Raw genomic sequence first — 15121 nt, 5'->3', positions numbered from 1 at the left:
TTCCTGATATGAAGAAAAAAGAAAAGTTGCCATCAATTCCAACTCACAGTGACCTTGTGTGTGTCAGAATAGAATTGCATTCCACAGTTTTCGATGGCTGATTTTTGGGAAGTAGATCATCACCAGGCCTTTCTTCTGAGATTCCTCTGGGCAGACCTGAACCGCCAACTTTCAGGTAGCAACCAAGCACATTAACTGATAAACCAGGTATTATATACAGAAACTGATTCTTTGCAACTAAACCTTAATGAATATCATCAGAAAATAATTAAAAATAGTAGTTTTCCATTTTATAATCTTTGGTAAACCAAAGAGATTTTATAATCTCATGGTGAATGTTCTAATAAAGTAGCTGAAGAAATCACGTGTTCAGAATTTATACAGAACTGCGACCAACCTGCTCTAAGAATGCAGTCTCGCTGGCCCAGATGAACCTAGACGGGATGCAGACACTCCAAAGGCACAACTATGGGCAGAGGCAAAACCAAAGGAAAGACAGAAAAAGGAGAAATGCATGAAAGAATTCTGTCCTCTGAGTCTACATTAAAACACATACTCTTGGCTTTTGTACAAAGTTAGTTAAAGAGAAATGTATGAAGTGTTACTGTATGGGTCCTTTGTGAAACATTGCTTTAAAATAGCAGTTTTTTTTTTCTTCTGAAGCAGATGGCTAAAAGGCAGAAGGAGTAAAGGAAGTGCAGAGATGAACAGTGTTGGGGACATTTGTAATAGGACCACACTGAGCGAAAGATTAGGATTCCCGGAATCTCGGCATCATTCTGGTACCTCCTGAGCCTCAAGACCTACCACACTGTCATCTCGTCCCAAATGACTTATAACTTGAGTTCATAAGGAGTAACTTTTAACTTAGAAAAAATAAATCCTAAATTTCCCAAAATGAAGTTTCCTAATTCACATAATCGATAGCATCTTATCATCCATTTCCCTTACTCTTTGGATCACGGTAAGTCAATAGCAGGCAAAAAAAAAAAAGAAAACAGCTACTCCCAAGTTCTTGGATTCTTGAAGCTAAGATTTTCTTTTGGCTACTAAGAAGGTTACAATGTCTTGAATTTTCCATTTTCACAAGTCAAATGGAGAAAGACCAATATTTCACCAACTGACACTCAACCATGACAAGCTGACAAGCAGAAGAATAAAACGAGCCAAATCACCCAGGTGCACTTAACACCTCTATGTCATGCTTTGCAAGAAGTAGGTTCTCAGTAACTACTTCCTGAATGTCTCTGCAATCAGTCATCTCAGGAGGACAGCCAACATGTATTGACCAGAAACTTTTTGGAACGTTGGGACGTTAGTTTTGACAACACAACTCTTCCAAAGCACAACTCTGTTCCCAAAGGGAGGGAGAGTTTGCAAGGGCAGAAAAAATTTAATGTTATAAATGAAGAGAGATGAATTTGATTTGAAAATTTCACAGGAATAACTAATAACTAAACATTACTAGCATTTAAGGAATACTCAACTATGTACCCGGAACTGGGCTTTCCTGTCTCACAAGTCTATCACAGGGTAGATGTCCTCATCCCCAGTGACAGCTGATGAAACCAGGGCTTCAAACTGATTTTTTCTGGTTCAAACGCCTGCTGAGAATTGGCATTTCAACAAGTTCCCTACTGAGTATTTGCATTTCTACCCCAGATATGCTGATTCACAATCTACATTTTAACAAGAGCCCCACCTGAATCCAATGTAAAACTTCCTGGGAACTTGTTAGAAATGCCAATTCTCAGCAGGGGTTCCAACCAGACCAAACCAGTTCAAAGCCCTGCTCCTTGAGGTTTTCCCCAGGCCCCCCGCAGCTGTGTGTTGTGAGGCCGGAGTTGATTTCAGAGTCACTATTTTTTTTTAATTGCTCCAGACTCATAGAGACCCTATAGGACAGAGTAGAACTGCCCCAAAGAGTTTCCAAGGAACGCCTGGTGGATTCGAACTGACGGCCCTTTAGTTAGCAGCCGTAGCACTTAACCACTACGTCACCGGGGTTTCCATCAGAATCGACTTGACAGCAGTGGGTTTGGTTTTTTTGGGTTTATTGCTCCAGAGCCTGAAACTCCCACCCCACTCTATTTTACTCTCATGCTGAGATAATGGTAGGCACATCTCATTATGGCCAAATAGGGATGCTAATCATGACTCTCGCCCATCAATCTACCAAATCTGAGGAACGTTTGAGACAAGAAGTGATTTGGGATACCAGCCACTTCAGAAAATGAAAGACAAGGTACAGCTACAGAGACTAACAATGAGAAATAACTACAGATGATGTATTTAACACGACAAAGGAACATTGATGACCTGCAGTTAAATGGGCAGAACTCTATTTTTCACTCCATTCTTTAAAGAACACCAAAGAAAGGTACATCCAGCAATTCATCTCTGAATGTGATTTTAGGAACAGTGGGAAAGGCTCCAATTAGGTTGGCTAGCTCTATTCTCCCACGTTTCCTGCTTTCAAAACCAACATTTGTCCCCTCACCCAGACTGCTCATGTTAGGGTACTCTGGAGGCTGAAGACACTGAAGACACCTAATTAATTAGTACTCCACCAAGTACCAGGCCACTCCCAGTCACCTCCCCACCACATCACTCACTTCCTCTAAGTTGTTTTTCAGACCCTCTGGAGAGCCCTGGAAGAGTGCAGATCTAACTGGCTCAGAGTAGCCTGACATACGCAGAGCAGACCACAATGACGGACAAACGACCCTGGGTTGCCACGCATGCTCAATAACGCAAGAGAACTTAAGTCCAGGAACCAAAAGACTCATACCAAGGAACTAAAATCACCGGAAATGCATCATCGACAATAGTGGAGCCCATTTCAAAAGCATTTGGTCTGTCAGCCACTTCCGTGCGGAGTCTTAGCCCCGCCTTGTAATAAATAATCAGTAGAAACTATGAATAGGTAAAACCTCTGATCCTACCTACCATTTCCCTCCACCCCTAAATGAATATATGTAAGTACGAATTGTACATTGCTCCCGCAAATCGGGGGAACTCAATCTGAGGTAGATACCTCTTGAGTTCCCGCTCGCTAGCCTGCAAAATAAACCCTTTCTTCCTCTCAGAAGCAGCGTCTGAGAGTTTGGCTTCTTGCACGCTGGGCACGAACACATTGGTCTGGTTTCACTCAGGGTCTTAAACCCAGGGTCCTTGAGGATCCATGTCTACATATCCTTTTCAACAAGACACAGCTTTTGCGTACACCCATAGCAGAAACACTAACCCGATGAGACACTGGCAACCAGGAAGCACAGAGTAGTCGCTACACCTGTTTTCTGAGTCCTCCCATATATTGGACCATACATGGTAGAAAGAATACTTCAGTAGGACTCAAGGGACTCCAAGTCCTGATTTCGCCATGAAGTAGTTTAGTGATATTAAGTCATTTCCATGTTCTAGGCAGTTTTCTGTAAAATCAGGGAGAATAACTGGCGGATCTCAAATTGAGGGGAGCATAAAGACCACTTGGAGGAAGTGTAACAGTCCTCTTGGCCACAAGATCAGGCTTTGCTTTAGTGGACCCGGAATATGCATTTCAGCGCTCACCCTGGATGGCGCCACGGCAGCTGCTGACATGGCGAGGTCTTCGCCTCAGGGACTTACTGCTGGGACTTCGTCGCCATTGGTTGGCTGGGCACGTCGGAAGACACAGCTGGAGAGAGATTGCTCTCCAGGATTCGCAGGGCTGCCTGCTCCTGGGGTTTATGCTCTTGACCACCACCAACAGACGAAACACCCTGGGTGATACGCAAGTCTCCCTGAAGCCATTCTCCCTTCCCCTCCCCCTTTGCCAAGGCCAGCAGTCCTCCTGGGCTTCTGCAGGTAACCGTCCTTGGGTGGTGCTGGCTACAAATCCCCCAGGGTACTACCTTGAACTGCCAGGGAAAATAACCAATTACAATTCCTCCTGGTTACAAAGAAGAGGAAAAGAAAACCCTGAGGCAAACATCAATAAACCAGTCAATGAACCATTAAGGAAGTGAACATTTCCTCTCAAAGATGCAATTTTTGTAGAAATATGTGGCTAGTTATAAGATCCAAACTACAAAAATGGGCATTTCAATGGGGTAGAGTGGGAAAGCCACCCCATATAGTGTTTAGAAAACTTTAGGCTTATTACCAGCTCTCCTGGGTTCAAATCTCAACTTTATTACTCACCAGCCACCGTTGAAGAGCACATTACTTAACCATTCTGAGCCTCTGTTTATTCACTTCTAACACAGGGATACCAGTAGTATCTTAAGACCAAAAACCAAACCCATTGCCACTGAGTCAATTCTAACTCACAGGGATGCTATCGGACAGAGTAGAACTGCCCCACAGGGTTTCCAAGGCCATAATCTTTACAGAAGCAGACTGCCACATCTTTCTCCTTCTGAGAAGTTGGTGGATTCAAACCCACCATGCACTTAGCCACTGAACCACCAGGACTACTAGTAATATCTTAGGAGAAATAAATAAAAGGTCTGAGACTAGTGCCTGGGACATAGATCTTTTAAGTGAATGTCATAAAGTAATTCATCTCATTTATTCATCAGTGAGAGTTAACAATGCAATACAAAGAAAATGGCATAAAATGTAAGCAACCAGGAGAAAAGAAAGAATTCCTAAGATTCCTGCAATTGGTATTGGCAAATTTTCCAGAATACTGGCAGGTCCATTTCATCAAATGAAGTTGGGCTACTCGGAAACTTCTGAGCTTCCTAGATTTATTTTTCAGATCTTCTATCAGTAACTTTTAGACACTACAAACATACCTGCTTCTATTTCAGTATTTAACACATATCTTGTCTTTATACACCTAGCTTAAATAACATGTTGGTTGCTGTCTCGTTGGCTCCAACTCGTGGCAACCTCATGTACAAGAGAACACAATGTCTGGTCCTTGCCATCTTCATGATTGTTGGTATGTTTGAGTCCACTGTTGTAGTTATGTTGTCAATCCACCTCACTGAGGGTTTCTCTTGTTTTTGCTGACCCTGTACTTTACCAGACGTGATATCCTTTCCTAGGGGTTGGCCTTTTCTGATAGTGTGTCCAAAGTAAGTGAGCCAAAGTCTCACAATCCTTTCTTCTAAGGAGCATTCTGGTTGTATTTCTTCTACAACTGATTTGTTTGTCCTTCTAGCAGTCCACAGTATATTCAATATCCTTAACCAATACCATAATTGGAGTGCATCAATTCTTTTGTCTTCTTTTTTGTTGTCTAGATTTTGTATGCATATGAGGCAACTGAAAAGACCACAGTTTGGGTCAGGCATGTTAACAGCACTTAAAAAAATGTTGTTTTTTTTTTTTTCTTGTTAATCATAATTCAATTAGAAAACTTTTTCCTAAATAATGTGTGCACACTGGTATGTATATATATACATGCATACATATAACTGTATATAAATATATTTCAGCTTTTTTTTTTTCTCTTCAAAAGTTTTGGAAAAACAGAGGAAAGTAATATTACTTGATTTTGATTTAAACACCAAATTCAAAACTACATGTTAGTTAAGGGTTATGTAATGGCATCCTCTCAGAGCTTGAACAATTATATTGATTTGCTCCTGCAATATTTTTCTACTTGCTCTCCATGTTTTGAGCCAACCAAGAATTTGAATCTAGGCCTATATGACCAGAAATCATACTATTCTTTACTGTATGGCATTCCAGAAGTGAAAAGGTAAAAATTATAAAATACATCTAATTTACAAATCATATTGAAAGAAGTTAATACAATTAAAGACTGCATAAAGAAGCTACTCACAAAACTGTACATGCTTACATACATATATTCCTTCACCCACGTGTATGCTCTGGAAGATATAAAGGCTTGAAAAAAAAGATTTGTACTAACAGATAAGAGCCAAATTTCATGTAAAAATTAAAATAAAAAAAGGAAACGAGAACACAATGCTTTTTCCATTCTTAAATTTTATATTCATGAGACCAATAAAAATCTGCAAACAGCAATTATTAGTCAATTTTCAGTTCCAAAAATATTTTGTTTTATTAAATAGCTGTTAAATAGGATTTTTACAAAGCAAATTGCATAGAAAAAGGTAAAAATATGTATGTCCCAGGAATGTTCTGTGCTTCTTTTTCCATCATCTCTTTGTCAGCTGCTCTTACTTATGGAGAGCTGCTGAATGGACGGAGTTTGAGATGTCCCCGTCCTACTTCTCACGGGGAACTGAGGACATCAGCACCTTGCAGAGACTTAGCCAGTCTTCAGGTAGCCGCTGCTGCACACACCTGCTCCAGTGCTGCTCTCCGCCAGGTAACTGTCACTGTCAGGGTGAGCCTCTCCTGGTGCTCAGGAGGAGCTGAGCAGCTGCACAAGGTTTTCAAGACATCGCAAGTAATAGGCATTGAGAGAGCTTTCTTCTGAGTCTGAGAAAGCTGAGACAGAAAAACAAGAGCGTGGAAATACCAGTTTATTAAACTTAGTGCTACTTAGGAGTAGATGCACATACAAACATATATGAATAGATTTATATATCATTTAAAGTTCCATTTATCTTCTTAATGTACTAAACATTTTAAGAATATTTTACATTTAAAAAAATTAGGTTACAGGATTTATGTTTTTATAATTACTGGTTTTCTCAAGTGGCATAAACAAAAACAATATACATCCATGGTGGACACCATTAACTATAGTCCTAAATGAAAACTTGCCTTCTATGCTGGAGACCCAGATTCAACTCCTGGACAGAGCACCTCACATGCAGCCACTGCCCACCTGTCAGTGTGTTGCTATGATGTTGAATAGGTTTTAGCAGAGTTTCCAGACTAAGATGGACTAGGAAGAAAGGCCTGGCAATCTACTTCCAAAAAATCAGCCTCTGAAAAACCCTCTGGAGCCAAGAGTCTGAGTCGCACTGATCAGAGGGATAGTGTAGGACCGGGCAGCGTTTTATTCCATTGTGCATAGGGATATCATGAGTTGGGAATCGACTTGGCAGCTAACAACAACTCTTTTTATGTACCAAAAACCAAAAAGCAAACCTGTTGTTGCTGAGTCAATTCCAACTCATACCGACCCTACAGGACAGAGTAGAATTGCCCTGTAGGGTTTCCAAAGAGAAACTGGTAGATTCAAACTGCAGGCCTTTTGGTTAGCAGCCCAGCTCTTAACTACAGTGCCACCAGGGCTCCTTTTATGTACCATTCCTCCTAAATCATAAACTCTAATGTAACTCAATTATTCACTATTCCTAGAAACTCATGCTCACAATTTTAGAAACAAAGTCCATTCTTTAAAAAGTCAGATTATTAAAAAAAAAGACCAAACAACCTATTGCAGTTCAGCAAAGACACAGTTCAGATTCCTGGCTTAGCATTTAAAAAAGAATAACGCCCATTGAAAACTGGTGTCGCCTTTCTTTAAAAAGAAAAACCCTATCTTGTATCACAATCTGATCACACAGCTGAGTGGATACAAGGGTAATGGAATCTATTCTTGGAAGACTGTGATTCAACTGCCTGATATTACATCAAAGCTTTCTGTTCAAGGTCAATTCTAATTGGGCTGAGTTCTTATCACCTAAGAACACACTTTAGTACACTGGTCACCACCGGCAAAGGAAGGTTAGCCAAGAAAAAAAAACCGGAGAAAGATCACAGACACGTTTTAGGAAACTACTGTATCTCAAACCTTCACTTATGAGAGCATTTTGTTATTTAAAAACTGCTATAATGAGCAGCGTGGACCAAGTATCTGCACATCTTACAATGCCACAACAAAAAAAGCCCCAGGAAACACACCGGTGCAAAAAACTGTCATTTCGCTGTAGCCTGTGCAGATGTTTCAGTAATCAGAGAACTCTCTTAGCTTCCAAATTTAATCAAATCTTTTTAATAACGAAACTTACTTTTCTTTGCTAAGGAATATGCTTCATCCACTCTTCTTTTTATTGACGGATTTTTCAAAGTTGCTTTTGCCTAGAGGTAACACAGAGTAATCTATTAACTAGATGCATGCGCACGTGTGAAAGATCAAGGCAGCACAATCCTAATTCTGCCCGTTGCTGGCACAGTATTAAAAGGGACATTAGAAAACATGACAATGCAGCTAGAGAATAATCTACTGGTGCATCCTACTGTGTCCATCTCTCTGCTTACCTGAAGTCTAGCACACCTCCTTCCTCATCTGACTCGATTTCTCTCACTACCGTTCCACTTTGTTCCCTACCCTTTTATTCCCTCTCCCCGATCTCAGTTTTCTATTTTAAACCAATCAACCTCACAGTTATTTTCAGTGTTTCATATTCCTTCATACCTTAGACTTCAGATCAAGTATATCAAACAATAGGAACCCCTGGAGGGACAATAGTTAAGTGCTCGGCTGCTAACCAAAAGGTCAATGGTTTGAACCCAGCAGCCGCTCCGCTCCTTGGGAGAAAAGACCCAGAGATTTGCTCCCATAAAGATTACAGCCTCGAAAACCCTATGGGGCAGTTGTACTCTGTCACATGGGGTTGCTATGAGTCCGAACTGACTTGACAGTACACCACCACCACAACAGCATATTGAACACTACCAGTCAGTCAGCAAATATTTACTGAGACCACAAAGTAGTGCATGCTGTACTAAGGCCCAAGGACACAAAGTGGCAAATGACAGCAGCAGCCTCTGTCCTCCTGGGCTAGGGCTGCAGCCAGTGTGGGCACAGACCAGGGACGGCCAGCTTAGAGTAGCACCATTCCACAATCGTTGTCTATCCTGACTGTATCGTTTGGCTACTATTTCATCACATGCATGTTCAGGGGCCTGCTTGTCTCTCAGCTGTGCAAGGGTGAGGTGTCTGCGATAAAACTGAAGAGCCAAGGCGAAAGCAAGATCAGGCAGTCTCCTACTCCGCCAGCCGTTTCTCTGAGCTGCCCCTGCGAGGCAGTCTTACTAGAACTTAGCTGATTATCAAACTCAGGGATAATGTTTAGTAGAGAAAGGGGCATCAGATAATTGAATAGCATTTTGTTATTAGGTTTTATTTGAAGATACATTTTTCCTTTATACTTTTTTTTAGAAGTAACAATCTATACTATAGACTAACCTTGCAACTGTATGGCAAATCAATTTAAACTAATGGGAAAACTCACTTAAAAGAGAAGTACTATTTTGAACTAGACATCAAGTTGAAATGATTAAATGAAAAAGCTTTGATTCACAGTCCACTAATTGCATGAAAGCACAGAGGCTATGCGGGTCTCTGGCTTCATATCTTTTCTTTTCCTGACATTCCTCCCACATCCTTGGATACATCACAAGAGCCTTAGCTGGTTTGCCCGCAAGTTTAAAAACTGACCTTCTGATAGTTGTGACTCAGAGCCCAAAGCGCAGCAGCTCCAATTCTCTGAGCATTTTGATTCTCACTTTCCAGACAGGCAGCTAGCACAGTGATGACTTTTTCTAATGACAAACACATTAAAAATTGTTTAGTCATTGTATTATTTTGGACTAGTCAGATAGCCCCTCTTTTCCCATCAGACAGAATTCACATAAAGTTGGTATGATCAGACTATGGATAAAAAACAGGCTTTTATACCATGTGGCACATGGGAGGAAAACCTTAAACTGACAGGCACAGAACCATCAGGGAAACAGCGGCTGCTGAATTATTTAATCCTAATTCAACACTGGCACATTCCATCTAAAGACAATAGTGCAGAAATCAGCAATCACACAGTACAGTATATTAATGAGTTATTCAATCACAGCTCACATTCTGGTATGCAGAAAGATAGGTCTACTCTCCTGATATAGTATACAAACATATCAATAGCATGGGCTGCTCTGTAAGACAAGAAATGCCACGAATTAAGCCTTTTTAAATAGGACTGAACATTTTTAGAAGATTTTTCCTCGTGTCAGAGAATATAACACACAGGATACACCCCCTTTTGCAAAGCTAGCCAGAGTATGAAATGAAGACTCAGAAATTATCTGCACCAGCCCACTCGTTGTAAGAGAAGATCCAGGGGTGTAGGGTCCCACACAAGTTGTCAGGCTGTCATCTGGTGTTTTAAGTTTCAGAACAATATTTGAACCTATTTTATTACTTATTTTCATATATGATTAAATTGCATCAAATTATTTTTCCTCTAAAACAAGTGATTTAAAAAACGTGTTGCTTTCTAAAGGACAAATATTGTATAAGACCACTATTATAAGAATTCAAAAAAAGGTTTAAACACAGAAGAAAACATTCTTTGATGGTTACAAGGGTGGGGAGGGAAGGAGAGGGGAATTCACTAACTACATACCACACAAGAATTATCTTAGGTGAAGGGAAGGACAGCACACAATACAGGAGAAGTCAATACAACTGGACTAAACCAAAAGCTAATAAATTTCCTAAACACAACCAAATACTTTGAGGGACAGAGTAGCATAGGCGGAGGTCTGGGGACCAGGGTTTCAGGGGACATCTAGGTCAACTGGCATAACAAAGTTTATTAAGAAAATGTTCTGCATCCCACTTTGGTGAGTGGCATCTGGGGTCTTAAAAGCTAGTGAGCAGCCATCTAAGATGCATCAATTGGTCCCAAACCACCTGGAGCAAAGAAGAATGAAGAATACCAATGATACAAGGTAATTATGAGCCCAAGAGACAGAAAGGGCCACGTGAACCTGAGACTACATCATCCTGAGTCGAGAAGAACTAGATGGTACCCAGCTACAACCAATGACCGCCCTGACAGGGGACATAATGGAGAACTCCTTAGGGAGTAGGAGAGCAGTGGGGTGCAGAAGTCAAATTCTAGTAAAAAGACCAGACTTAATGGTCTGACTGAGACTACAGGAACCCCAGAAGTCATGGCCTCCAAATTCTCTGTTAACCCAGAGCTAAAACCATTCCCGAAGCCAACTCTTCAAAGATTCGACTGGACTATAAGACATAAGGAAACCATGGTGGCGTAGTGGCTACGAACTATGGCTGCTAAATCAAAAGGTTGGCAGTTTGAATTCTCCAGGCACTCCTTGGATACCCTATATGGCAGTTCTACTCTGTCCTACAGGGTCACTATGAATTGGAATCCACTCGACGGCAATAGGTTTTTATTTTTTTTAAAGAATACAATGATACATGTGAAGGGTGTGCTTCTTAGTTCAAGTAGATACACAAATCTAAATGGGCAGTTCCTGTCCAGAGGTGAGATGAGAGGGCAGAAAGGAATACGAGCTGGCTGAATGGATGAGAAATTCAGCGTGGAAAGGAGGAGTGTGCTGTCACATTACAGGGATAGCAACTAGGGTCACTTAACAACATGTGTATAAATCTTTGTATGAGAAACTAACTTGAACCATCAACTTTCACCTAAAGCACAATAAAAAAAATAAATAAATAATAAGAAAAAGGCAAAAAAAAAGTGTGTTCTTCAGGGTGAGACAAACATATTCTTGGGCTCTCTCTGTGTACATTAACCCCTCCCCACCAGACTCACTGGGATGCACCGAATTAAACTGTAAGTAGTTTAAGGGCAGAGTCTGTGTCTGGTTTACCGGTATATAGTCCAACCATTTAAAAAAAAAAAACAAACAGTTGCCACTGAGTACCTTTCAACTCATGGTGACCCCACGTGTTGCAGAGCAGAACTGTGCACCACAGAGTTTTCAAGGCTGTGATCTTTTGGAAATAGATCACTAGGCCTTTCTTCCAAGGCACCTCTGGTTGGTCACTGAGCACTTAATGATTTGCACCACCCAGGGACTCCTTACCTAGGCATCTAGATACAGTACAATTAATACGGTATTAAATCTGCATCTTATAATTCCAGTACGTGACGTCTAGCCAGGTAAGTAGCTGTTGTTTTTTCCCCTGCTGGTTCTCACACCTTGCCTTGTTTCCTAATGCGCATGGCTATCTTTCACTGTGAGCTTTGAAAAATCATTTGTGGCAGTTCCCTGAGGCCTAGTATGAGAGTGGCCTTCATCAGAAAGGCAGTTCGCTCTGTGAGGTACCCAGAGGTGCCACCAATCAGGGACACACCCAGTTCATGGTCCCCGGAGGCTACACATGCTATATATATCAGGGTGCAGAGCCTCATGGTGGTCAGTCTGTGGTGCCCTTTCTCACAGATCTTTTTTTTTTTTTAATTTTCTTCATGGTCTCTTGGATGAGGACCGGAGGACAAATTTTATTCTGATTCTTCCTCATCCCAAAAGGACAGGTCTTTGGGGTTCCTGCCCAACATGGGCAGGACTCCCTAAGGTCTCCTGCCTTGGGAGAGTCTATACTCCTGACTCCTGGCCCCTTGGGACTCCTGAACAAAAGCACAAACATAGAATATTGGCAGATGTCCTTGGGGGCAAAAGAGCATTCTATAGACTTCCTCCCTCTCTGGGCAAAGGCAAAGCCTGGAAGTTTCCCACTGTCTTTTCAGTTCTTTGATTCTTTTTAAGCTGGATTTCAGTGAAGTTTTATCTAGCATGTTTTTCTTGTTTTTAGAGAAAACATCACCTGACATGACCTGACAAGAAACAGGAGGCTCTCTGGATCTATTTTTAACAACAAGGTCAAGTACACTCCACTCCGGACCATCCGAACCAGACGTCTGGGCTCTACGATCAAAGCCGCTTGGCCTCCCTGGTAGACTGTGAGGCCGGCTGGCTCTGCCGAGGCTGCCTCTCTGAACCCAGGGATAGGGGAGCCAAGCCTGAGACCATGTCTTCCCAGATCCACACAGTTCTGTGACTGCTGTCTCTCCTCCTGTGCCTGCCTCAAATGCCCACTGCTCTCAGTCTGAGGGTGCTGGGGAGGCTCTGTCTCACCCAAAGTTTATCCATCATTTCAAGTTAATGAAGGAGGGAGCGAAGTACTGACTACAAGGAAATGCTAAAAATGAACCCAGAGGGATCTAGAAGTGGAAAATAGTATCTTTTCCCTCAGTTCCCTAAAAGCCTAACCTTTTCCAACTCTCTCAATAATAAAAATGCAGGAAGTAGTCCTCAAAGAAAAAAATTGAGAAAGGTGAATAACAAAGGGTACTACCGAGTACCTACTTTATACCAGGAGCGGTAACAGATACTTCTCACATGTATCTCATGCCCCTTAAGGCAGGGACTCTTATCACCTCATGTGACAAATGTGCAGTTGCTAACAGATACAGTGTGAGTATGGTAACAAAACTACGATGGACCCCCCTCCGCCAGTGGCTGAGGGCGTGGTGCCAGCACAGGGCCGGGGGGAGCAGGGTGAGATACATGGTATTGTAGGTAAGCTAGAGCTGACTGAACCTTACGAATCTGTCCATACATTTCTAGCAATTCAGTCGTTATTATCAGAAAAACAGAAACAGCACAGTGTGATGCAGCACGACCTCCACCCACCTTGAAAGCTCCATGGTTCACAGAAAAAAACCTCTGAGAAAAAATTAAGTGAAAAATGGAGGGAAAAGAATATATATCTTGAGCATCTCCCATGTACCAGAAACAGTGCAAAGGCACTTTATGTATATTCATAAACTGACTCCCATCTAATCCACGAATGCCCAGAGAAGTGAAGTTGCCCCAGGTGACGTGGAATGAGCTTGTAGGGGCTGGCATTCTAGACCAGGCAGGTGGGGTCTGGAGCTGTCTCTTTTTTTTTTTTCACTATAACCCAGTACACCTCCTTATAAAAGTCCTTCCCTATGGAAGTCACACATTCCTGATAGAAATATGGCTACAGACATAGATCTTTTGATTTCTGTTTTTCTTCTTCACAATTTTCCTAAGTCCTCACCACCCCCACCACCCCCCCACATCCACCCACGCTGGGTCTCAGAGAATGAAGCCTCAGCAAGGCTCCTGTCGAACTTAGCCCTGGATCCTGAGCCCCCCTGCCTGCTCGGTGCTCGCTCCCTCTCTCGGTCACCAGATGCTTATGATGTGACAGGCAATAGTCCCAGATACTACAGATACAGCACGAAAGGAACAGACAAAAATTCCTCACCCTATAGAGCTTATGTTCTAGTGCAGGAAGACTAGCAATAAATAAACATGTAAAACACAAAGTTCATCAGATGGTGATACTGCTTTGGAGAAAATAAAGCCGGGGAAGGTGACAGGAGGAGGGGAGAGGGAGGCACGAGAAGGGTGGTGCTGCCATTTTGACAGGCTGGTCTTCAAAGGCTTCACTGAGATGGCAGCACTTGCTCAGAGACCTGGAGCAGGAGATGGGGAGCTGGAGGAAGAGCAGGTGAGGCAGGAGGACCGGAAGGTCCTATATGCAGTCTACATGCCTGATGCTCCCATTCCCTCGCTGCCTCCTGTGTACAGTGTGTCTGTCCCAGACAACATGATTTGTTAACCCCAGCAGACTCGGTAACTCCTGGCAGGCGGGGGCCACCTGTGACTCATACCCATGCCCTGCCTTCCACAGCGCCTGGAGCACAGGTAGGGCCTAAAACACCCCAGCAAATTATAATACAATCACTTCCAGTGTTTCTATCTGAATGGAATAGTCCATAAATAACTCCATGTATAAACGTACGTATATATACACGTATGTGCGTGTGTCATGTACAATGGGACTCTTACCGTTAGCCAGTATCTTAGGCTTATTAGCAGGACCGAAGCAAATATTGTGAAAGATAAGGAGAGGTATGTAGGGACTGCTCTTGTGCTTGTACTTGCTCATCTCCGTGAGTAAGTCCAAACAGCCTTCGAGTCTCAGGATCATCTGTTGCCCATCTTCCCCAAACGATATGTTCAGGAGTAACTTCAACCACAGAACGGTCAGGTTACTGAGATGTTTATTTCCTCCTTTTGGCAATGTTAGAGACAGAAAGTTCTGTAAGAAGTTGCTCTGTGGGTGAACAGAGAAAATATTACGTTCTTCTTGAGTCTTTTCATTATTTCCCTATTCCCTGAGTGACCAATTAACTAGCATTCTGGCATTCCTTTTTCCAATTTTAATTTCTCCTTCCTAATACCCTCCAAATACTCCATCTATATAATTTTCAGGTAAAAATAAAAAAGGTAAGGAGAATACAACAGTGCTCAAATTTTAGTCCTTACCAATTCTTTTCTGATGATGGATGAAATAAAATACAATCAACTCTTAATTATCCGAGATTGATAATTCAGATTGGGGGTTATTTCCGGCCTCTTGAGTGTTCCC

At 42.1% G+C, this 15121-nt stretch overlaps 1 protein-coding gene across 7 annotated transcripts in view; it reads right to left on the bottom strand.

The window, feature by feature from the left end:
* Nucleotides 1-392: 392 nt before the first annotated feature.
* RTTN (rotatin) overlaps nt 393-15121 on the bottom strand; it is a 211898-nt gene continuing 197169 nt past the window's right edge. For 3 of the 7 annotated variants that reach the window (XM_064294406.1, XM_064294408.1, XM_064294407.1), the window contains 4 exons: nt 14539-14806; nt 9323-9426; nt 7890-7959; nt 5916-6414 (listed from right to left, as the gene is read on the bottom strand). In XM_064294406.1, coding sequence (XP_064150476.1) covers nt 6329-6414; nt 7890-7959; nt 9323-9426; nt 14539-14806 — 528 coding nt within the window. In that variant the 3' untranslated portion in view covers nt 5916-6328. Of the gene's footprint in view, nt 6415-7889; nt 7960-9322; nt 9427-14538; nt 14807-15121 lie in introns of those variants that run through there. The other 4 variants (XM_064294412.1, XM_064294411.1, XM_023543735.2 and 1 more) reach the window with 3 other exon arrangements.

Source organism: Loxodonta africana, chromosome 11 (genome assembly GCF_030014295.1).
Source record: "Loxodonta africana isolate mLoxAfr1 chromosome 11, mLoxAfr1.hap2, whole genome shotgun sequence".
In the NCBI taxonomy this organism is placed as follows: Eukaryota; Metazoa; Chordata; class Mammalia; order Proboscidea; family Elephantidae; genus Loxodonta; species Loxodonta africana.
The sequence above is the reverse complement of the archived record's forward strand: the minus strand, read 5'-3'. Positions and strand labels throughout refer to the sequence as shown.